The sequence below is a fragment of the Molothrus ater genome, chromosome 5 (genome assembly GCF_012460135.2).
Source record: "Molothrus ater isolate BHLD 08-10-18 breed brown headed cowbird chromosome 5, BPBGC_Mater_1.1, whole genome shotgun sequence".
In the NCBI taxonomy this organism is placed as follows: Eukaryota; Metazoa; Chordata; class Aves; order Passeriformes; family Icteridae; genus Molothrus; species Molothrus ater.
In genome coordinates, this window is record NC_050482.2 from 28,075,078 (window position 1) to 28,098,121 (window position 23,044).

Consider the following 23,044-nt stretch of genomic DNA (forward strand, 5'->3'; position numbering starts at 1 on the left):
ACTCCCCACTGAGACAGTTATTCAGTGCTACCCACGGGGTAGGCAGGGCAGGGCATGTAGGATGAGTACGTACATCTGGAAAATGCAGCCCACTTCATTTTCCTAAGAGAAAAAGCAGGAATACCTGTGTTCAAATTCCTTCTGAGAGACTGAAACTAAAAGTATCCATAGCCTGAAGTTTGCACTATAGTGCAACCTTTAGTTTTCTTTTTAATCACAGGACTGATGTCAGGGGAAGGAAAATGAAAAACTCAGAAAGAAAACACTTGAGAGTCAAAAACATAAGTGTTTTGAACATTACAGATGGTGAAAAATCATCACTGAACTTAAGAAGTTCTAATATTTTATTCACGTCATGATTAAAATATCTGAGATGGGGACAGTTAACATTTCTCTCAGACTTTTAATGAACACATCAAGGTACTGTTATTTGCAAAGTCCAACTCTACCAAATTATTTATAGAGCCGGTAACAAATGTGTCAGCAATGCAGAAATGTAAGTAGTAGAAGTTATACCTTTAAACTTCTACCAGAGATGGGATCAGGTGGTGCCAAATGGCACAATGACTCCACTGTGGTGTCTCGAGAGAACTGTGACTTCCACCAGCTCTGGATCTGGATGACTCTTTGCACACAATCTGAATGCCTGTTTTCTTTGCAAATCAATGCCTTTTGAGGAGTTTTGCTGCAGTAGTGCAGTGACACGGGTGATTCCTTGAAGCATTTCTGTTTTCAGTTCCTTTCAAGTCTGCATATTATGCTGTGTAACTAACTACAATCAAAGGAAACGGAAAAAAAACCCAAAAATCCCACCATTAACCATTGGATTAAGTCATAAAGGAAAACTTGAGTAAGAGCTAATTGACTGAAAGTCTTAGAAAGTCAGTGAGTGGCTGTATCATTATCCTATCAATAGAATGAATTGTATTTTGGATATTCTTTCCCCAGTTGAGAACATTCACTTGAGTTACAGATTTGCTCTAACAGGGAATTTTTTGTGGGGTAGAATTATTAACTACTAATTGAAGGGAGAGGGGAAAAAACAGCAAAAAAACCCTACCAGCTGTAATTGTAGTAAAACCTTCATACAAACCCTCCCCATTCCTGCCTGGCTCTGCCTTCACCCACCTTCTTCTTCCTAACAGCTGGAGACCTGTATTTGTCAACTGGGCTGGGGCACCAGCTTTTCCCACTATAAAGAACAGCAATATTTGGTTCTTGCCCTTACCTGATCTAATTATACAGAGAATAGAAATCATTGAATATGCAGTCATTTCATTATAAATTAACCTGAAGTGTTACTATTCACCATACAGCAGAATTTCTCAGTACTCACTAAATGTGATCAGTATTTAGTTAAAATCAATGTTTCTTTGACTACAATTTAAAGACTATTAAACCCCCACAATTTTATAGCTTTTCTACTGAAATTTGAGACTGCTAGCACTCAGAAGACTGAAATGTGATGAACTACAGTAGACAGATTACATGTCACCAGATGTAAGTGCCACAGAGTCCCTGCAGATCCATTCTCACCTGAAAGAGCCTTGCTGATATTCCCTCCACATTCCTCTGATCAGATTGCAGACATTGAAAGAAAATAAATAGCTACCTGCATATAACACCCACAAACCAGCAAACAAATGGCATTTGAAATAAAGATATGCAGATTTATTTTTACAGCAAATGGAAATATTTGAATTTGAACCTAAAGGGATACGAAGGAATAAAATAATTGGTTCTCTGTCAATAAATCTCATGCTAGAACAAATGGGTCTGAATGCCAAATGAAAGTGTCTCTCTTAGCACCCACTTTTATTTAGAGTATGTATATGTGTGTGTATGGGGTGTGTGTAGGTGTCCAGTTAACTGCTTACACATCATGAAATGCATGGAAAATCAAATCCCATGGTGTGAAGCCAAAAAACCTGAACTGCTGCTATGCTGCTGATACCTGCAATCCGCAACGGAATTTGAAACTGAAGTAAGGGTTCAATGTCACGAGCACGCCAATTTTTTTTATTTTTTTAAATTATATTAAGCTGCTTGGCATTTTATAAATGTACATAAAGAGTTAATTTAAACCAGGTGTTGGTAAGAGCTGGCAAAAGCCTTTTCTGACTTTGTGCTGCCTTCTCAAGATTGTGATTGTCCCTCAATCACACCAGAATGATGAACAATTCATGGTTCACTCTGAAAACATATTCAAGTTTAATTAGATCCGGTTTCTTTTTAATTATGTTTCAATTTGTTGAACCAGGTAGTAATAAATTTTTACTTCTTAGAAATCCAGAATCACAGATGGGGAAGTACTTTAGAGCACAAAATATCTAAGATACTTTTATGTATCTTTGTCAGTCTTTACAGGAATTCATTATAAGACAGTGGTGATTGAAGCACTGAGTCAGGCTTGAACAACACAGAAACTTCCTGAATATGCTACAGAACTGCAGAGAAATATATTTTTACAACAAAAAACAATTTTTCAGCTTCCTTATCCACAAAATAAGGGATGATGGTAAAATATCAATATGCCTTGTGAACAGAGGGAATGTAACAACACAACAACAAGCCCTCAGCATTTATGCAGAAGTACTGTTCTCAGGGTCTCTGTCTGCGAGATGAATGCTCCCCGTGAACACGGATTCCTCTTGAGCCAAGGTATTCTCCAGCTGCTTACTTCTGCAATGTGGAATCTGGCCACAGAAGTACATGTAAATCCATGGGTTGGCACAACTATTTAGATTGCCAAGGAGCATTATAATGGTGAATGCTGAACCTAGAACAAAACAGTTAAAGGAATGAGAGACTAAATAAAGCACTCCTATAAATATTAGTCACATTTTCACAGTCTGCTGCTTTCTGCTGTATCTATTCATATGTTAAAACCAATCTAATAGTAGGAAATTCCCATATCAATGCAATTTGCTATTGCTGAAGGTATAAAGCACACTTTATTGTATGCATTCAGAGTTAAATAGCTTCATATAGCTCTTTTTGGATGCAGTTGCATTAATTTTAAAAGCAATTACTAAGCTGTTAAACAGATACAAATAAATACTATTTGGTATATATTTTGACATAAATGTATGTAGAATAAGAGTCAAATTCACACTGACAGGAAGAATTCTTAAAATAAAGTTCAGAAACTACTGTTTTTATCAGGCAGGACTATGATATTTTTCTCTCTTTTATTTTTCTCTTTATTTAGAATAGGTGATTTTAAAGTCACATATAGAGTCTGCCTTTCACAAAGGCAATAGCATAAATTTGACAAGCCCATTCTTGTTTACAACATGGTGCTTGATAACTCTCTCAGGCATGCTTTTTTGCTTTATTAACAGCTGGTTGACAACTTTTGGTTGTTTCATAGTTTACTACAGAGATTTCATCAAGATGATTTCAATAGTAAAAAAAAAAATCAGATGTCTATAACTCCACTGTTCTACCCAGTAAATAAGAAACAATTTCATTACTTTGAGTAGCCAATTGCTTCTTTTCACCTCTAGGACCCAAAATACTGCTATTATACCTCAAACCTCTAAAAGTCTGAGGCTTTGCTGAAGCATATGATACTTTTCACCATGCTGTTCATGAATCTTTAAATTGTTAATCACTCAAGACACACACACAAAACAGACACATGATGTTTTGATCACATAACACAAGAAGCTCCCTGTACCTAATTAAATATAGGAGATAATCAATCCAAGTATTTCTTTTTAATCCTCCTCAAATGACCACACGTAACCTTTACACAAAAGCAAAATGCAAACACAAAGCACTCGACAGCAGTGTGCCAGCCTGCTCTGCAGCTGTGCCTGAGGAGGGAGAGCATCTTACCTTCAGTCAGGATGCTGGGGAACCACACTGACCACAGCTGGGCAATGAAGAAAGGTGACCAACAGAGAACATAGGCAACAACTGTCACCACTGTCATTTTTACTGTCTTGATCATAGCCTTTGAAATACAGTTCACACTGCTTGCTCGGGATGGCAGGACTTGATTCTGATTTGTTGCTTCACATTCATTCTGTTTTTTCACATTTATATTTCTTCTGATTATTTTGCAAATCTTGACCTGGCATGTGATAAGGATTGCTGAGGGAATGAAGAATATAACTACAAAAATCCAAGTCACATATGCCCTTGGGCCCCAAGGCTGAATAAATTCACCCCAACATTCAAAGACACCTGGAGATATTTCAGTCTTAGAAAAGATAAATACCTGTGGGAGGCTAAGAATCAGTGCTATAGACCAGCTGCTGCAAATGGGGATGTTCCAGAGAGCTCTCTTCTTCTGGAAAGTGACCATAGGGTAGCAAACAGCTTGATATCTGTCCACTGTCATGACCACTATCATATAAGTAGAGGCAAACATGCCCAGCAATTGTAGATACTTGATAATTCTGCACAAGAAATCTGGCCCTATGAAAACATCTGTAATATCCCAAATAAGCTGAGGCAGCACTTGGAAAAAGGCTACCACTAAGTCAGCAATGCTGAGGTGAAGCATGAACACATACATCCTAGACAGCTTCTTTCTTCTTCGCCACAGCACCAGTATGAGAATGAAATTGCCCACAGACGCTGTCAGAAATATGACCCCCAGTACAGCAATCTCTACTTGAGCTAATTGCTCATCTCTTTCTGGTCTTCCAATAGGATCTGACTGATTTGTCAAACTCAGGAATCTGTGAGGAGGAGGACTCTCAGTCTGATGTGTGTTATCCTGCATAGGAAATGAAAAATTCTTCATGATGCACAGAAGCTACTCACAGTAGCTGCCACTTGCGACTGAGGTTGACAGCTGTGAAGCACAGGCTGGCAAACAGACCAGCCTGGGTTCCAGTTTCAGGATATCCTTGAGCAAATCTTCCTACTCATGCGAACTAAAGCAGTGGGACTTGGATTGTGGTAAAATTCTGCCTCTTACTGGCATGCAAAAGGCTTTATATAGGCTCCAGCAGACAGAGTCTTATGTAACTGCAGAGCCCTCGGGTAGGCTGCAGGGACAGCAGCCAATGGCAGACCGAGCCACACAATTGGGGGAAGATATAAATAAAAGGCAAACTTCAGAGGCTCAATGTGATTCAATTACTCACTTCAGTCAAAATCCCAAACTTGTAAATAGCTGTGGCCAGACTCGTACTCAAATGCCCTTACTCGGGGGAGTTCTTGCAAAAATTTTTCTACGCAAACCAGATGAGCACACTTTAGGAGAAGTGGGAGGAAGGTTTATACGTAGATAAAATTGGATCCCTGAGCTCAGGCACATCATAACAGCAATCTCCAGGCTCCTGGGGCATGACCACATCCTAAATGCAGCACAGAGAAAGAAATGCATTTTTCCATAGCCCTCTTTTTCCTTCTTCTCTCTTTTGGAGTCACCTGGTTCTAAAATAAAAAGAAAAATATTTGTACTGCCCTAAAAACAATATTTTTATTTCAAAACATGGTCAAGATTTAGACGTTTTTTCTCAGCAAAATGAAAAATAACACATGTGAAATAAATTACTTTTATTGAGACTGGGAGGCTACTGAGAATTTAATTTAAAAAAATGAAAATTCAGTGGCAAATCCAACTGAGGAAAAGGTCTCTATGATGAAACAATACACAAAGGTCTCTATTCTATTACAGAGCTAAAGTCTGTGAGATCATTTTTCAGTATCTAAACCTTTTCATTTTTGTAAATGTAAATTGTATCATGAACACAGGAAATTCATTGTTCTTCAACATTCCCATATGACTTTTGCATAAAGTTTGTGGCAGATAAGAATAGAAAATTTAAACTGATTTCAGTTTTTTTTATCTCTCAGCCTGCCCTCTTAATCACAAAAGAGAGAGATTAAATAAAATTGATCAGTTTAATATGAAAAATAACAGATATTTGTATGCAGCCTTACTTGAAGCTAGGGCACCCATATCCTTCTGGTTACAGTCAGTACACTGGTAGTTTGAAGTCTTTCTGAGCAGGAAACCAGTAAGGTGAAAAGCAATATCCATGCTGCATATATAGTACATAATACTAAACCTAAGCTGATTAATCACTGTGATTACAATTATATTATAAGACCAGCTCAGGAAGCTCACAGAAGGCCACCACTTCTATGCTACTAAAGGTTTTCATGTACCAACAAACGTGAGGGGCAAAATTCATAAAGAGGATGCTGAGGTAGAGTACCAAAGTTTGGAAAACCTACATGACCTTTTTGCTCTCCCTCTTTCCCCCTTATCTGCCACCAGGCAATGGATGTTAATAGCTCATGAAAGGGTAAGACTGTGAGAACAGACAACAGAGAAGCTGAACAATCTCAGGAAGCTTTTCCAGTGACAGCAGCTGTAAGTATCCATTATCTAGACTTGGCTGAACACTGCTGCAGCTGCCTGAGTCTACAAAAGCTTTTCTCTAAGACTGTGTTGCAAAGAGTATGAATCACAACAACTTAATCTAATATACCTTGTTTTTTTTTTCCTAAATTAAGGCCTATTTGTAGGAGACTTGGATTCCTGAGGTTGTTTCCTTTTAGTTTTCCCCCTCAATTTGGAATCTTGCTCAATTAGTGGGAAATAGGCATAGCAAATTCGTAAGGGAACAAGCGGGTCTGCCTTAACCCTCACTCTCCCTTCACCCAGCAACTCTCAGAAGAGTAACTGAATTGACCACAAACAACAAACCCCTGGAAATGCTGCTGATAGCAAACACTGCGCTGGAGAGCAGCTGGGCTGATCTCAGGTTCTGTCTTTTGATGGAGACTAAGTTCCAGGTGTGTGCTTCAAAATCATTTACCTTGACCATCTTCACTCTGCAACTTAACAAAAAGGCAAGTGGGATCTTTATTCTTCCAGCAAGATATGATGTAAACACATACATCTCGGCAGAGCTAGGATTAAGTGGGTTGCGACAGGAACATGTTAAAGAGAATTTAAAGTTTGGGGTCAGGCATGGAAGATAAACATAAATTTATATTTCATTATTATATTTCAATATCAAGAAATTATACGCAAGAAGCCCAGTATATGCAACCGAAGTCAATTCTGGGATAGTGTTGGAAGACTAACCAGAATACCATAGTTATTTGTATGATTTTTCACAACACATAAGGTATGGATAGACATATTTCAGGCAAATGTGTTTTATAAGCTATGCCTAGAATGGTCCAACAAGATCCCTGGGAACACACAACTCTTCCTCAGTCTAGACATGCACACAGAACACAGTGTCTGGGCAACAGCCCAGGTGTTGGATCCAGATGTGGACACAGGCTAAAGGGCAAGCACACTGTGAAACAAGTAGCCTTCTCTATGTTTATTTAAAGAGTGGTGGCCATCCTTGTAAAAATTGTCCTAGTGATGTAAGACTCTATTCCATCTTGCATATAATCAGTTCGATATATGTTAATGGTTTCATACCTTTCTGATTGTTCCCTTTCAATCTTTTTCATCCATGCAAGCAGATAGTCAGGATAATGTTAAATTGTAATTTAATCCACTCTGGGAATATAACTTGCTGAGAAAAGAAAATTAAGATAATCGGTGAAAATTTTTAAGCAGTCTTAGCTGTTCTTTTATGCCAATATTGTCCTCCCATTGCCCAGCTTTGCTTCATTGCAAACTTTATCTGTCCAAGTTGAATTCTTTTCCTAAATTATTTTAATTAACTTCTGCTGAACTTATCAGGGTGGACTGTCATCTAATGTTTGTTAGTTAGCTAAAGGGAGAGATTCAGCTCATAGATTAAGACTCCAATTTAGCTAGCTGCTCTGAATTTCAGAATCACACAGCTGCTCAAGGCAGGGAAAACACTGAATTCAGACCACTTTACCCAGGGTTTGTCCAGTCAGGTCTTGAAGACCACCAAGAGCTTAGAACCCCAAACCTCCCTGGGTAACTGGTTACAAATGCTTATTTCCATTGTGAAAAAGCTTTCCTTATGTGTCACCACACCCTCCCCTTATTCAGGCCACCTTCTCTCGTTCTTCTGGCATGACTTAAGTAAAAACCTGGCTTGGACCTCTTGCCAGCATCCTCCTAGGCACTGCACGGGCACTGTTAGTGCCTCTGAAGCTGTCTCTCCTCCAGGCAGACCAAGCTACACTGAGAGCATTGTGGAAAATGTTGTATTCAAGGAGTTAGTGATCTTGAACAGTACATGTCTGTTCTACTGAGGCTTGTACTTAAAGCCTGTGCTGACAGTGATGAATATTTTGAATTAGATGACATCCCAGCCTGATTGTTTGCCACACAAAAGAAAAGGTTCCACATTGTGGGAAGAAGGTGGAACCCCTCCACAGTTGGCATCTGTGCAGGGGAAGATCCATGTAATTTCTCTCAGATACTGCACAAAAACAGAGTTCCCAGCATTGGAAGGGACCTAAGATTTCCTCACTACCTATATTTCAGGGGTTTACCCTACCTTAAGAAAACAGCTGTTTTAATATCCTCTTTATTGTTGCACCTCCTGGTGCAGAGTACAAGCCCAGCTCACTCAGCCTCCCTCACTAGGCTACATCTTCCAGCCCTCTGATCATTTTCACAGTGCAATGCTGAGCTCACTCATGCTCATCAACACCTCTCCTGTGCAGGGGCTCCAGAGGAACTATTCCACATGTGGTGAGTGGGGTGTGCTGAGCTGGTGGGGAACACTTCCCCTGACCTATGAATTCCACGTGACCTGTGCGTGTGTCAAGTCCCATCACAACCTTTGCCTTCCAAAAACTGCATGAATTGCAGTGCATTGCAGATTATCTTTGCCAAGCCAGGAGAGGAATATACATGGAAGCAGGAATATATGCATTTTAGGGTTAAATGCCTTCGACCAGTTTCTAAAACTCAGAAACTGTTTAATTTTTGACAGCTATTACTTATTAAACACAACTTGTGAAGGAAGAGATCTGCAGTCTTTTACTCTGGAATGGATAAGCAAGTTCTAAAATGTTTCTATTTAAGAAAAGATCAAGTGGGAAATATTGCTGTCTGCTTTTAATGTAAGAAACCCAGGTCTGCCTCTTTTCTCAGTGAGATTCTGCAGATGTGAAGAGCTAGTAGACTATCATTAGTGCACTTGACAAGTCATGAAAACCAAGTAATTAAGAAAAACAAGCTTTTGCATGATTTGCTACATATTTAGAGAATTTTAGAGAAATCAAAAATTATTTCCTTACTGCTGATGTGATTCTATTTATGTTCAAACATTAAAATGTACAAACAGCTTCCATAGGCCTTATAGGAAGGAAAGGACTAGAATGTGCAGTAAAAGACTCAGTTACCAAGAATATGAGAAACATTTACTTCTTAATACTTTTTTACATAAAATACTTACTTAGTAATATATTCTAGGGTAGATAAAAGGAGTCACCATAGCATTGCATTGAAATTGCCCTATTGATAGAGACAACCTTTGAGAAGATGTATTAAGTAATGTGAATACATATCAGCAGCATGAAATTTTACGAGAACTGCTTCTGGAAGTAGTGCAATGGATAGCAAATGGATTCTTTCCTACAGAAAATTAGTCAAAGTTACACATGAATACTGTTCAATACTTAGCCTGTAGCACAGATATATTTACAGCAAGGTAGGTCCATATTTTTTACTAATGTAATTCTGTTTATTTCTAGAACATGATGGATAAACTACTTTGCTGTAAGTCTTTTTTTACTGAACTAAAATTATGTACACCTTAATGATGCTGTACAATCCCCTACAGTTCTGGATTCTTAAAAAAAAATCCCACCATTAGTACAGTAGTTATATTAATATACAAGGTTCTTTGGACCCAACTTAGCAGTACACTTCAACCTTATATAGTTAAAAAATTACATCTAAAGGCAATGTGCCAAGAGAAGACAGAGACAAATACATCACAGACACTATTACAGACAGCATATAATGAGTCATGCAATGTACGCAGCTACCAATGCCATTGTCACCACACAAGGAGACACGAAATGACAAATAGCATCAATAACTTTATTCCTCAGAAAGTGTTAAGCTTTGATTCAGACAAAACCATTTCTGGTCAGGAGGGAGAGGTCTTAGTGAAGCCAAAAGATTATTAGAAAATGTCAGGACAACCCGAAATCTCATCCATTTCCAGTCAAGATGAACTAGACACCACCCTTAACTTTTCCTATCAATATCATAATGAACACAGGACAACATTTTGTCCTGCTAGCCCTGTTTATACACCAAAAGGGAACTGTGCACATCTGTGTTTGGTGTACATGTGTCATGTGCATGTAAACACTGCTCGCCTGCACACACGTGACCTGGATGTCTGCCACTTTATAAGAAACTCTGTTCATTTCCCAAATGAGTAAATTAACTGTGTATTTAAAGGAAGAGGGTATTACTTTAGTAAGATTAAAGGCTACATCAAATCAGATGCAGGTCTATAGAGCCTTAGAATGTAGGACTGCAACACATCAAACAACTATACTTACTGTTAGGCAATAGTTTGGAACAAGACCTTCTAAATTGAGTGCATCCTCCAGTAGGAATTAGCTACAGGAATGAAAGCCAGAGGGAAAGAAAACGTGTATGGGCCCCCTGTGACTTGTAACTAGGCACATCCCAGATACTCACCACAAAACAGCACCACTAACTACGCAGAGTACTACGCGCCTCTTTTTAATCCCTAGGGAGATTACGTCTGAAACAATAACTTTTAAACCTGTTTTAGTAAGAACTTTATTATTCGCTATTGCCAACATCATTCTTTAGGTAAGTTTCTGATTTTACAGCTGTTAGTGACAGCAGTGAGTGAGGGGGCTACTGGGTCCAAAGCCTGGAACCAGTTTGCCTAATTCATGTTCTTATTATGGTGCTAGAATTATCTTCCACAATTTGTAAGCCATTCACTAAGTAATGCTTCTTTCCTATTGCTGCTGTAAAATGTCATGCAACTTTAATGAAGTGTTTACCCACAGAGTACAGAGCTTTTACTCTTTCTTGTACAACTTCCATCAGGCTATTTTAAGACAGAAATAAATCATTATAAATCAGTTATATAGGCTTCTGCCAAAAACTGTCTTTTTCATTTGCAGTATTCCAGACAGTCTGGGTTCTCTATTAGGACGTTAAATGGCCTGATAGCTCACCTGCCACCAGGGTCGTGGAAAGCAACTGATGGAAAAGGAGCTTCACCAAGGCTGGTCAAAGCAAAGAAAAATGGAGAAATAATGTGTAACTTTAGGAGAAGGAACTAAGATGAACTGGTTTTGATCAAGAATAACAATGCACTTTTTCCACGATGAGGAGTTAAAAACAGATCTTTTTATTAAAGGAAAAAATGCTAAAATGGTACTTAGTACAATACTGAGAGGTCCAGAGCAAAGATCAAGCACATCAATAATTTAATTAAAAGACAATGTAAATAAAAATGACAGTCAGTGTCTCCAGAAATACTCAGTAAGCAGTTCCAAATACTATGGACAGTGAATTAACACCAGCAGACCTAAAGTAGACTCTGCATTTTGATCTACTTCCATTTACACAAAAAAACCTTGGGTGACACTGTGGAGGGATAGAATGTAAGAAAATAGTGCAGAAGGAGTTGCAGCTGTACTAATCCCCAAAAACTGGGACCAGGCCTGCCCATAACAGGCCACAGCTGTGTCCAATAAGAAGACGAGTGCTACAAAAGAGTGGGTTAGCTGGGTCAGGAGAGGGATGGAGTCTGTTGGTTGTGCTATGAGGAAGAAGGAGTCAGTGCTGCAAGGAGATGCCCATGAGAAATCACCAAGAAGGTATGGAACTTCTGTAATAAGATGGCAAGATGATGCTTGCACAATCATACACTCAATGAGATGCTGCAGTAACAAAATTCACATCTATCACTTTTTGAGTGATGAAAGGTAACAGAATGACTCTTATGATAATCACAGGGGGCCGAAGAGGAATTTATAATATGACCTCTAACACAAGTCTGAATTTTAAATTCTAAGTAATCAACTACATTATTCATGTCTAGTTTATAATTATTTGATTGGCATACTCTTGTTTTGGCAGATGATTTCTAGAATGCACAAAAGAGTGGAGACCATCAGCTATGAGCAGTGTAGACACAGGAAATCAAACACTGAGGAAGAAAGACAAGGTGGGATTTGGTGAGATTTGTTACAGTTCTAGTACTGTGTATGCACATCACAACTAGCTAAGAGAACTGACATTTTAGAGTGAGATTCAGAATCTTGGGGATTTTGACCCTTCTTTTTTGGAGGATGTATCTGGGAGAGGAAGGGGATAATGATACAAAATATTCACTGGCTTCTAGGTGAACTGATTACATAATATTTGGCACACTATAATATTCTATTAAGAGAGTTGCTCCCTTAGCAAACATGTTACTTACACATTATTGTCTAAGATTCAATGACAATAAGGAGCAAAGCAGCCTGATTACTTTGGGTAACTGAAGCAAGGCAAAGATACTAAGCAGCTGCAGTCTAAGTCTTACATCATTTGCTCTTTGGATTTACCGAAGACAATTTCACAATGATGTGACCACCTGGCAAGGACAGTTTTTTTGAAAATTTCTCTTTTATTTGAGTTGCTTAACCCTTTCTAAGGCTTCGAGAATTTTCAGCTCTTTGAAAAGAGCAAAATATTGAAGTAACAGATAAAAAAGCAATATGAAAATAATGTGGAGAAGTTCCACTTGATTATTTTCAGTGTTTGTGCCAAAAACCACATCCAAATGAAAGGTTGCAGAAAGATCCATGCTGTCACAAGCACATGTTCAATCATCTGAATTCTGATTACTTTGAGGGTTTTCAGTGAATGTTTATTCAAGTTGGCAGTTATGTATTCAATATTCTATCCCTGAAAACAATGAAATGTTTTCCCATTTTTGTCTGCCATCTAGCGTTAAGAGACAGAATACTTGTGTTTGCAAAGCCTAAAATATTTGCTAGCACTACATGTTTCCTAGCTTCTGTCCATGTCATATTTTGCTGATAAAAATACAAAACAGTGTTTTCTCTACACCATTTTTAGTAGAATACTGCTCTACTAATATATGTTAACTTGTCACAGTGCCTTGAAATACATGGGTTTTTTTTCAAATTTGTTTGAGTCTCTCAGGTGATAGTTCTGTATTTTCAGAATACCATCCATAATCAATATGACAAGTAAAAAGAAAATAATGCTATATATAAAAATGCTATTCATATAATAGCTTTTTATCAAACATACAGTGAAAGTATGTGCAAAGCTGTTTTCTCAAAATAAAAATTTCCTCATTTCATAGATCAAGAGTGAGAATCCTAGACTGACAAATTTTGGAACCATTTTTTCTGGTAAAAATCCAATTTTTATCAAACTTCCTCATAACCCTTTATGACTTTCCCTCCAAGCAGCAGTCCAAGACACATATACAAATATGAATGTGACAAATAATTAATGGCATTGAATAAAAAACTATAGCATGCTTATAAATGAACACAGGTAACTCACCAGAATTATTGACACCACAATACTTTGGCTATAACATGACAAAAATCACGTACACCTAAGAACTCCCTTTAAAACAGGAAGATTCACCACCACTGATGTGTAACTTGATTTACAAGTTTTCATCCTACCCATAAAATCATGTAGTAACAGGTATAATGAGCAATTGTTTTGAAAGCCTTTGATTTTTTTTTTTTAATTTAGTAGCAGAGAAAGAATGCATTAAAATCAAACCAGCTCTCAGTGTTGTACTAAACTGAAAACAATCGTGTTTCATGGGACCACTCTGAAAGAGCTTGAGTGCTGGGTATGCAACCTAATAGAGATCAACAAAAACCCATCAATAATAACAAGAACAGATTTCTCCCTTGATATTTCCAGGGAAAGTACTGAAATTGAAGTATTTTTCAAATAGTCTATATACATCCTACTAAAATTTAAATATATTTCCAAATAATTTGAATGAGATTATATCTATATTATGTGAAAACAACTACAGAGGTAGCCTCTATCTGAATACCATATGTGGATTCATCTCCCTTATCTAAAAAGTAGGTATTTAGTCAAACACAATGAACTCATCTTAGACTGATTTTATAAGCTCTCTTAGTAGTCAATCCTTTAAATAAATTTGAGATAATTTCTTCTTAATGTCATGACTACAGTAAAGAGAATACTAAATTGGCAAAACATTTGAGATGGTGCAAAATTTGTGCCTGGGACTACATCAATTTATCTTTTCCTGTCCAGTGTTTTTCAGTTCTTTTGTATCATTTCATGGTCGTTTTGAGAAGCTGATGGATCACACACCTCTGAACATGCCAGATCAGACAGGTCTGCCCATCCTTGGGGAGAGCAATATGGCAAGAACACATGGGTTTGTGATTGGACCAGAAATGTGAAATCCTTGAATCTTTTCCTTAGCAAAGGTGTGAATCAACACACCATTCATTGTACATATCCCAGTGGTGAGACAAATGTCTGAGCAGGCACAGGAGAGAATTTTACAATGAGATTATGGGATATGAGCAGGCACAGGAGAGAATTTTACAATGAGATTATGGGATAAAGTGTGATTGTGTAGGAAGGACATGTGCAGCTAAAAGGGATCAGTTGCCTCCTGCCTCAAATACCTTATTTGCCAGTCAAAGAGAGGTAGGATGTGCCCTGGCAGGATGAAGCTTATCATGCCCAAACTTCCTTCTTACTGAAGTTGTAGGTCTTGTTTTGCCTTAGCTTTTGTTGCTGTAAGAAAGCAAGCCACCCTGCTTAAAGCCAGCCTCAGACTGTGGCTTCAGATGGGTGACTGTTTCTTAAGTCATCTGGTGAGATGCATCTCGGTTCAGCACACTGGCAAACACACTAGAGCCCTGGGCCTTACAGGAGAGCAAACACATCCAGGGAAGCTGCTTAAGCTGACACTGCTACACATTCTAAAAGTATCTGTACTGTGTTGCTCTCGTAACAGCATTCAGGCTTTTACATGAAGTAACTCATACATCAAGAGGCAGTGAAACCTCCCTGCTTAGCTGCATCTGGCACCTAGGGCAGACCCCACTACTGTTTGAAGTATTTGGTTTAAAAATAAGCTTAAGCATTTATAATGAAATCCTGTGAAAAATTAAAGAAGAGTAGATAAATCTTGAAAACATAAGTACACCCCCACTGGATAATACAACCGGATGTGCAGTAATCTACAAACAAGGCAGGCAGACCATACCAGCAGAACAGGACAGAAGGCAGCAACTCTGGAAACATTTAATAGGGAACAGATGAGCACCTGGGTATGAAAAGGATCCTGATAATATGTGGCTTGTGAGTAATTTGTGGCCACTGAGTACTTCACCAAGGAAGTGACATGCCTTGAGTGTAAAATTGTCATTGCATTGGGTTAATGTGACAAGGTTTTGGTGGGGAAGAAAGGGGAGTGGGACTACAGGGGTGGCTTCTGCAAAAAACATCAGAAGGTGCCCCTGTGTTGGCAGGTGTCCATTCCAGCAGGCTCCAAGATGAACCTGTCACTGGCCAAAGCTGGGCTCATCAGCAATGGTGGTAGAGCCCCTGTGATAACATATTAAGAAAGGGTAAAAGCTTCTGAGCAACAGCAGCTGGGAGAGTGGGGCGAGAATATGCGAGAGGGCATTTGGGTCAGTGAAGAAGGAGGGGAAGGAGGTGCTCCAGGTGTTGGAGCAGAGATTCCCCTGCAGGTCCTGGCAGACCCTACTCCAGAGCAGGCAGGGGCCTATGACCCCATGGGAAACCTGCACTGAAGCAGGCTCTTGGCAGGACCTGTGGCCCCATGAACACAGGAGCCCACACAGGAGCAGGTTTGGTGTCAGAATCTGCAGGAGACCCACACTGAGCAGCCTGTTCCTGAAGGACTGACCCTGTGGAAGGGACCCTTGCTGGAGCAGTTTGTGAAAATTGTAGCTCGTGGGAAAGGACTAACACTGCAGAAACTTGTGGAAGACTGTCTCCTGTGGGAGGGACACCATGCTGGAGCAGGGGAAGAGTTGAGAAGTCCTCCCACTGAGGAAGACGGGGTGGCATAGGCAGTATGTGTTGAATTGACTGCAGAACCCATTCCTCATCCCCCTGCTCTGCTGTATGGGGAGCAGGGAGAGAACCTGGGAGTGAAGTTGAGCCTGGTAGAGGGGAAGGATGGGAGGAAAGTTTTAAGACATGATTTTTTTTCTCATAACCCTACTCTGATTTCATTGGTAATAAATCTAACTAATTTCCCCACACTAAGTCTGTTCTGCCCATGATGGTAAATGGTGAGTGATCTCTCTCTGTCCTTATCTCAATTCACAAACCTGTTGTTCTGTTTTCTCTCCCCTGACCAGTTGAGAAAGGGAGTGACAGAGTGACTTTGGTGGGCACCTGGTATCCAGATAGGGATGTCCTGCTCTGGGAGATGTGGAGAATTTAACCTGTGCAATTTATAAAAAAAATACATGATAAAAATTACAATCTGTAAGGAGTATAAATTTTCTTTTGAAGAATAAAATTCAAGGCAAGAAAATTAATTTACTTCTTTATTTGTGAGGAAGAACAGAAGCAGACAACTGGGATCTGAAAATGCGTGACATGACCCTCCTAACCCTGATGGTAAGGACTCCATTGTTCCACCTGAGCACGCAGTGCATCCATCCTCTCTTACCATTGCCACCTGAAGTTTTGGCAACTTCATTAAAACTGTTTCAGGCAGGCCGTGCAGGCAGGAATCTCAGGGCCAGCTGCTGCTCTGAAGTCCGGCTGGGGAAGACCAAGGTGCCCCCTAATCCTGTCCAACCTGTGAAAAATATGCTGTCACTGTTGCCTGAGCATTAAACAGGAGATAGGGGGGAGCATATTCCCTAGGCACCTGCAGTGAGGAGCTACAAAGGCTGGGTAGGGACCCTTCTCTCAGCCCCTTGCTCCCAGTGACTCCACAGGGTGCGACATCAAGAGCCCAGCACTAGCAGCAGCGTGGGGCACAACCTGCTCCGCTGTGCCTGATCTAAAAGGCAGACGTGTCCTGGGCTGCGCCAAAAGCAGCATGGGCGGCAGCACCAAGGGACGGGATTCTGCCCCTCTACTGGGCCTGGGTGAGACCCCACCTGCACCCAGCTCTGGAGTCCTCAACATAAGAAGGACATGGACCTCTTGGAGCAAGCCCAGAGGAGAGCCATGAAGCTGGTAAGGGAACCGGAGCACCTCCCGTGAAAGGACAGGGCGAGAAAGTGTGGGCTGCTTTCTGATTCTGTGGGGACCTCAAGTACCTGAAAGGGACGGACATAAAAGCCAGAGAGGACAGAAACTATAGTGACAGGACAGTGAGTAATGGGCACAAACGGAAAGACGGGAAATTGCGGTTAGGTATGAGGAAGAAATTTTTCCCTGTGAGGGTGGAAAGGCACAGAACAGGTTGCCCAGGGATGTGGATGCCCTGACCGTGGCAGCGCTCAGAGCGAGGCTGGACGGGGCACTGAGCGGCCCTGAGCCCGGATATCGCTCCCCGTCCCATCCAGCCCCGCCCTCGGCAGCCCCGCGCGCGCCCACCGCCGGCGCCGCCCCGCCCTCCGCGTGCCGCGCCGCACGTCGCCACCCGCCCCGGCGCGCGCGCAGGCGCAGCAGCCCCGCCCCGGCCCTGACCGCGCACTGCCCGGCCCCGCCCCGCCCCGCGAGCCGTCTCGCGTCACGCGCGTCACCCCCATCAGCTCCCCCTCCGCCCCCCCCCCCCCCCCCCCCCGGCGGCGGTCCGTGGGGCGCTGCCGCGCGCCCCAGCTGTTTCCGGCGCGCGGGGCGGGCGCAGGCGCAGTGCCGCGCGCCGCGGGTGTTGTGGTGCCGGGCCCCGGCGCCTCCCGCCCGCTCCGCCGGGGCGGCACCGCTCGCGAGGGCGCGGCCCCTGCCTGCCGTTCGGCGGCGGCCTGGGGAGAGGGGGGAGGCGGGAGCCACTGTCCAGCAGGTACCGCCTCCAGGACGGGCCGCGCCGTGCCGCCACCGGGTCGGGCCGCGTCTCCAGCGGGTCGTGGGGCAAATGAGGACGGGGGGAGCACGATAAGCGCGTGCCGGGCACGCGGGGCTCGCTCGCGTAACGGGAGGTGGGCCGGGGACAGCGGGGCCTGGACTCGGTGCTTGTTTACAACGCCGCTCTCGGCAGCGTTTCGGGGAAATGGCGCAAGGCAGGAACAGCGGCCGCGCCTGCCCCCGGGACAGGAGGCGCCCCCGTGCTTATATAGCCCGGGCCGGCCTGCGGCCCGCAGCCCGGCTGCGCGGCGGTCACCCGGCGGGACAGGCACGGCATAGGCAGAGGAGACTGTAAGTAACGATGGTGCTGCCAGCGGGGCTTCACCTCTGCTCACACTGTGAAGTCGGCCTGCTTAGGAGTTGGCCTGTGTGCCTGCCTGGCAGCCCTTCTCGGCATTTGTCACGGGCGCTGGAGAAGCCTGGGCTTGCTTTTTCGGCAAATAATGGTTTTGCTCCTGCGATATCAGCACAACTCTGGTGTGCTGTGTAAAACGCCGCTCCACTAGTTGCACCTTTCTTTGCAGAGTAAGGATTATATCCTGCCCTTGGCTCTTAGGATGGGCACGTTTTGTTGAACTTTCATCAGCACTTGGTGTCACTTCTCCCCTGTGAGGAATTCTGCTAAGGGGTATATAATGACATTTGAAACGTTATGTCTGCACAAGATAATTTGCTGAAGAAACAGCAATCAATTTTCTATATGTCATTAAGTACTATATGTCACATGTTGCTCAAGATGGGCTTAAACTGTCCTTTAGGGAGTACCGTGTTGAAATGTTGGGGTGAGCTACCTACCAAATGTCCTGAGCAGTGGATTTTCCCATGAGATTGATTTGATTTGAATGTTTGTCTGTGTTTACCAGAAGGATACAGAAGCTTCATCTGTTTTAAACAACTCTGTGATTTTAGTTTATCTTGTTTCTGATTTGGGGTTTCCATTGTTGGTTTTAATTTTTGTTTTGATTTTTCTTTTTCAGACAACACTACATTACGGGACTTAATTATTGACATATATTTTTTGGAATGAAGTAGAAAGCAACATAGAAAAGGTGCAATTATTTATAAGTTATGACAGTTCATTTATCCTTGGATGCATATTTATTCTTTTTGATTAACCCAAAAAGTCTTTGGTGGAAGCAGAGAAACAAATACCTGTGTTTCTGTAGACCTAAAGCCTGCTGGAGGACAAATCATGCTGCACACCTGAGAGTTTTTCATACAAGTGAGCCTTGGTGTAAGTGGGCCAAAAGCAGAACATTTTGGTATAACAAGTACATTTGTAGCCATGAGTTTTTATACTACAGAGTTTCCAAACTTTTAACTTCTTCTTCTAAAGGACTTACAAGGGTGAGCATTCGCATGTCACGAATTAAGAATACCATAGAATCTGTTTCGAAGGCAGTGTCTGGCACTCACAGTGAGCTGGTGTCACGGATAGCTCGATTAAAGTCCCATTCAGGTACTTTGGGTAAAGCAAATAAAAGTAGTGCAGATGCAAATAACATCAGCACAAATCTAGAAAATGATAAGCAAGTTACAGATGTCAAAACTCAGGACGATTGCAACAGAGGCCCAGCTGCAAAAAAATCCACTTGTGCAAGTGAAAACTTGGAATCTGTGTTAGTAGGTTCAAACGGCACTTGTCAAGATACCCCAGAAGTTTCAGCATCTACTAAAAGCCACCTTTTTCATGTAAGCTACTTTTCTACAAATTTTGGAGAGACTTACAACTTCGTAGCTGATCATATCAACTCTTACTTTAACAATTCTGTTATGGAACAAGGAAGAAAAAGGAATGCTTTATTACAGGACTCTGAAAGTGAAGAGAGGAATAAGCTTGATTCATCAGCAAATACTGTAACAAGTGAAGAAAAGAGAGTGAATTCAGCAGGCACTTTAGCTTCTGAAGCAGAGATCTTGGGTACTGAAAAGACAAATACTGCTCTCCCAGTTTCCACTAAAAAAAGTATTACTGACTTTCTTTCATATCCCAGTAACAGCGTACAAGCTTTTGTTGACAGCTATATTGGTGGGTTGGTTCCAAAGTTAAGATCTGATACAAAAGTTGTTTCACCAGAAAAGAGTAAACAGCAGGAACAAGAAGTGTCTGAGAAGAGTGATGAGGACAAAGCAAAAGAGGCCAAGACTGCAGAAGAGAGGGAAAAACATCTGTCTCTTCAGAGAGAAAAGGCAAGTCTTTGTTTTGTGTTAATTATGTATTATTTCTATGTGTGTTTTATACAAGTGTGCATATGTGCTACACTAGTGTATATACCTATATTTAAGCATAGACACACACACATTTACTTATGTAAATCAGTATATACCCGTGTATATACTTACATACATATGTACACATACTTTTACTTATATATAAGTATATATGTGGTGTTCCTGCCCACAGCAGGGAGCTTGGAACTAGATGATCTTTAAGGCCTCTTCCAACCCAAACTGTTCTCTGATTTATTCTGTGCACTTTTATAAATGAATACATATATAAAACGATATAGTTTTTATCTGTATGTATGCATACTATTTGTGAACTTACAAATATATATATGTACTTAAAAGTAGGTATAGATACATCAGTGTTTAAGTATTAGATGTTTTATGCAGGTATAGATCTGTTTATGCAAGTTTATATACAGTGTCTAAGTATGTATATACACACAGACACACACACCTCTGTGTGTGTGTGCTGTAGGTACATATATTTAGTTCATATATGCATAGAGTCCATAATTACAGATAGATCTAATTGTGGTATTTTTTGTAGTTATAGTAATTTTACAGTTTATGGTTTGTTAATGGTTTAAATACAGAGAGTTGCCCTGAAAGTCCATCTGAATACATATTGACCTATTGGTTTGGGGTATTCTTGCTGTAAACTTGATTTCATTTTCTACTAAATAAAGAATCAAAAGATATCTGTTGACAATTTAAGCAGTGCTTACTTGGAACCTATAGGAGCTCTCTAGTACAACATGCTGTTCATTGCTTCTGAGAAATCTTAAAATAACACTTGGAAATTAGTCTTGACAAATTTTACACATTTCTCAGAGTAGTTTTATGTTGTCTGTTTGTCTTCTTTAGATCATTGCAAGAGTGAGTATTGATAACAGGACTCGAGCTTTAGTTCAAGCCCTGCGGAGATCCACTAATCTAAAAGTCTGCATCAACAGGGTTGAAGAACTGACCTATCATCTTCTAGAATTTCCAGAGAGCAGAGGAGTTGCAATTAAGGTGCCAATAGTTTTTATGCTTACATAAAAATCAATCTGACAAATGATTGATACAGAACAACATAAAACCTCCTTCTGTGCTTTTGTGGACTAGTCATATTTCCTGTTTGCAAGGATTGTAGTTTGAGTGTCTCTTTTTATAACTTTTTAGCTGTTTGAAGCAGATTCATATGCAAGCTGCTGTGAGTTTAGCTAAAGGCTCTTGAGATTGCAATGTTTAATTTAGAAGCATACGGCATGGTCATGTGGATAGGTAGTATAGCTTTTTCCAGTGGTAGATAAAGGTCGTACACTGTGTCCCCTGTGGCAGTTGACCAAATGGGAATGTGCTGTACAGTTGATCTGTAAATGCACAGTACTTTCTATGCTTGTTTACATGCTTTCTTCCAAGAGAGGTGGCAGGAGAACCAGCATTAACCAAGTTAATGCAATCTAGTCCTACTTGTTTTCTTCCCTGCATTGAGAGGGCAGGAGGTGGGTGGTAGACTATTCTAGAAGTACTAGCTAAATCACAGCATTTGTCACCCTTGTGCCTTTTTCCACAAGATGTGACAAACCTGACAAAACCAAGATTGTAGAATTTCTGGAAGAAGTAGCCTTTGGGAATGGAGTGCAGTTCAGATGAATCATCTGAGCAGGGTATAGGTCAGGCATTCACATAAATATGTGTGAGTTACTTTATTATGAAAGAGTGTATTCACTACTCCCATTTTGATTGCAATGCTATGTATCTTTGTGGTAATGTCCGTTTAAAAAATACTCCATGTGGGAAAGCATTTTAAATTTTGTTTTGGTATTAGTGTACTTAGAAGGCATTTCTTGTTTTGAAGCAGTGCAGTACTTACTAAGCAAGTCTGGGGTTTTGCCTGCACTTGATGTGCCTCATACTCGAGTCTGCACTTGGCTGATGTGATACTAAGTCAATAAAATGAAACTGGTAAATGTAGCTTTCCTAGCTATTAACAATATTTACATAATATCTTGCTTGTTTAATTCTGATACTGTAGCAATGATAGTAGTTACTATAGCAATGAGGTGTGTACAGCATAATATTGACATCCCTTCTTTCTTTTGTTAGAGAAAAACATTGGTAAATACAGATTTGAAGACATTTTCTTCCAATTTTAACTGGTATATTACTTCTGTGCTTTAATGCTGTGCTAGTAAATTTAAGAATGGATTCTTTTGGTTTAAACATATGGTTAGAATGAAATATCCTTGTATTTATCAATAGGAAAAATTAATCCCATGCCTGTTGCGACTGAGACAGGCTAATGATGAAAGTCTTCAGGCTGCTGTTAGAGAAACTTTAGCTCTGATTGGCTATACAGACCCTGTGAAAGGCTGGGGAATTCGAGTCCTCACCATTGATGGAGGAGGAACAAGGTAAAACTTCTGGGGTTTTACGTACTTGTAACCTTTTTCATACTGTAACTAGAAGTAAAATTTCAGTCTCTCTTTGATAGATAAATGCCCAAGGAGTTACATGAGTTACATTTCTGTCCCATTTGACTATCTAAGGGATGGGTATTGTTTTTCTATGCAATTCTCCTTGAATGGTGTTTGTTTTGGTGCTCATTTTGCCACACACAGTTATCTTGCTCTATCCCAACAGAGTTCACACTGCTGCACTCCAGATACTGTTTTGTGATAGAGAAACACGAATCTGATCGTCTCTAATTCATCTCTCCCATTATCTCAGATACATTGAATTGAGGCCAAGCAAACCCCATACTGGAAAATATGCTCCAAGGGGCATTATGTAGCCCTGTTAAGACCAAAATTTAAGTGCTGTGTAGTGGGAATGCAACTAAAATCTATCCTTAGTCTACAT

The 23,044-nt window shown here is 40.8% G+C and overlaps 2 protein-coding genes across 4 annotated transcripts in view; one reads left to right on the forward strand and one right to left on the reverse strand.

Annotated features, from left to right (window-relative positions):
• Positions 1-326: 326 nt before the first annotated feature.
• Positions 327-4,887, reverse strand: LOC118698424 (arg8-vasotocin receptor-like). Its single transcript, XM_036401720.2, has 2 exons — positions 3,844-4,887; positions 327-2,779 (listed from the first exon to the last, which is right to left on the reverse strand). Exons 1-2 carry the CDS (start codon positions 4,757-4,759, stop codon positions 2,583-2,585), a joined length of 1,113 nt encoding a protein of 370 aa, XP_036257613.1. The 5' UTR covers positions 4,760-4,887; the 3' UTR covers positions 327-2,582.
• Positions 4,888-17,774: 12,887 nt separating this feature from the next.
• Positions 17,775-23,044, forward strand: part of PNPLA8 (patatin like phospholipase domain containing 8) — a 37,019-nt gene continuing 31,749 nt past the window's right edge. The window contains exons 1-4 of one of the 3 annotated variants that reach the window (XM_036401716.1): positions 17,775-17,906; positions 18,946-20,158; positions 21,062-21,211; positions 22,445-22,596. In XM_036401716.1, coding sequence (XP_036257609.1) covers positions 19,037-20,158; positions 21,062-21,211; positions 22,445-22,596 — 1,424 coding nt within the window. In that variant the 5' untranslated portion in view covers positions 17,775-17,906; positions 18,946-19,036. Of the gene's footprint in view, positions 17,907-18,176; positions 18,260-18,497; positions 18,597-18,945; positions 20,159-21,061; positions 21,212-22,444; positions 22,597-23,044 lie in introns of those variants that run through there. The other 2 variants (XM_036401718.2, XM_036401717.2) reach the window with 2 other exon arrangements.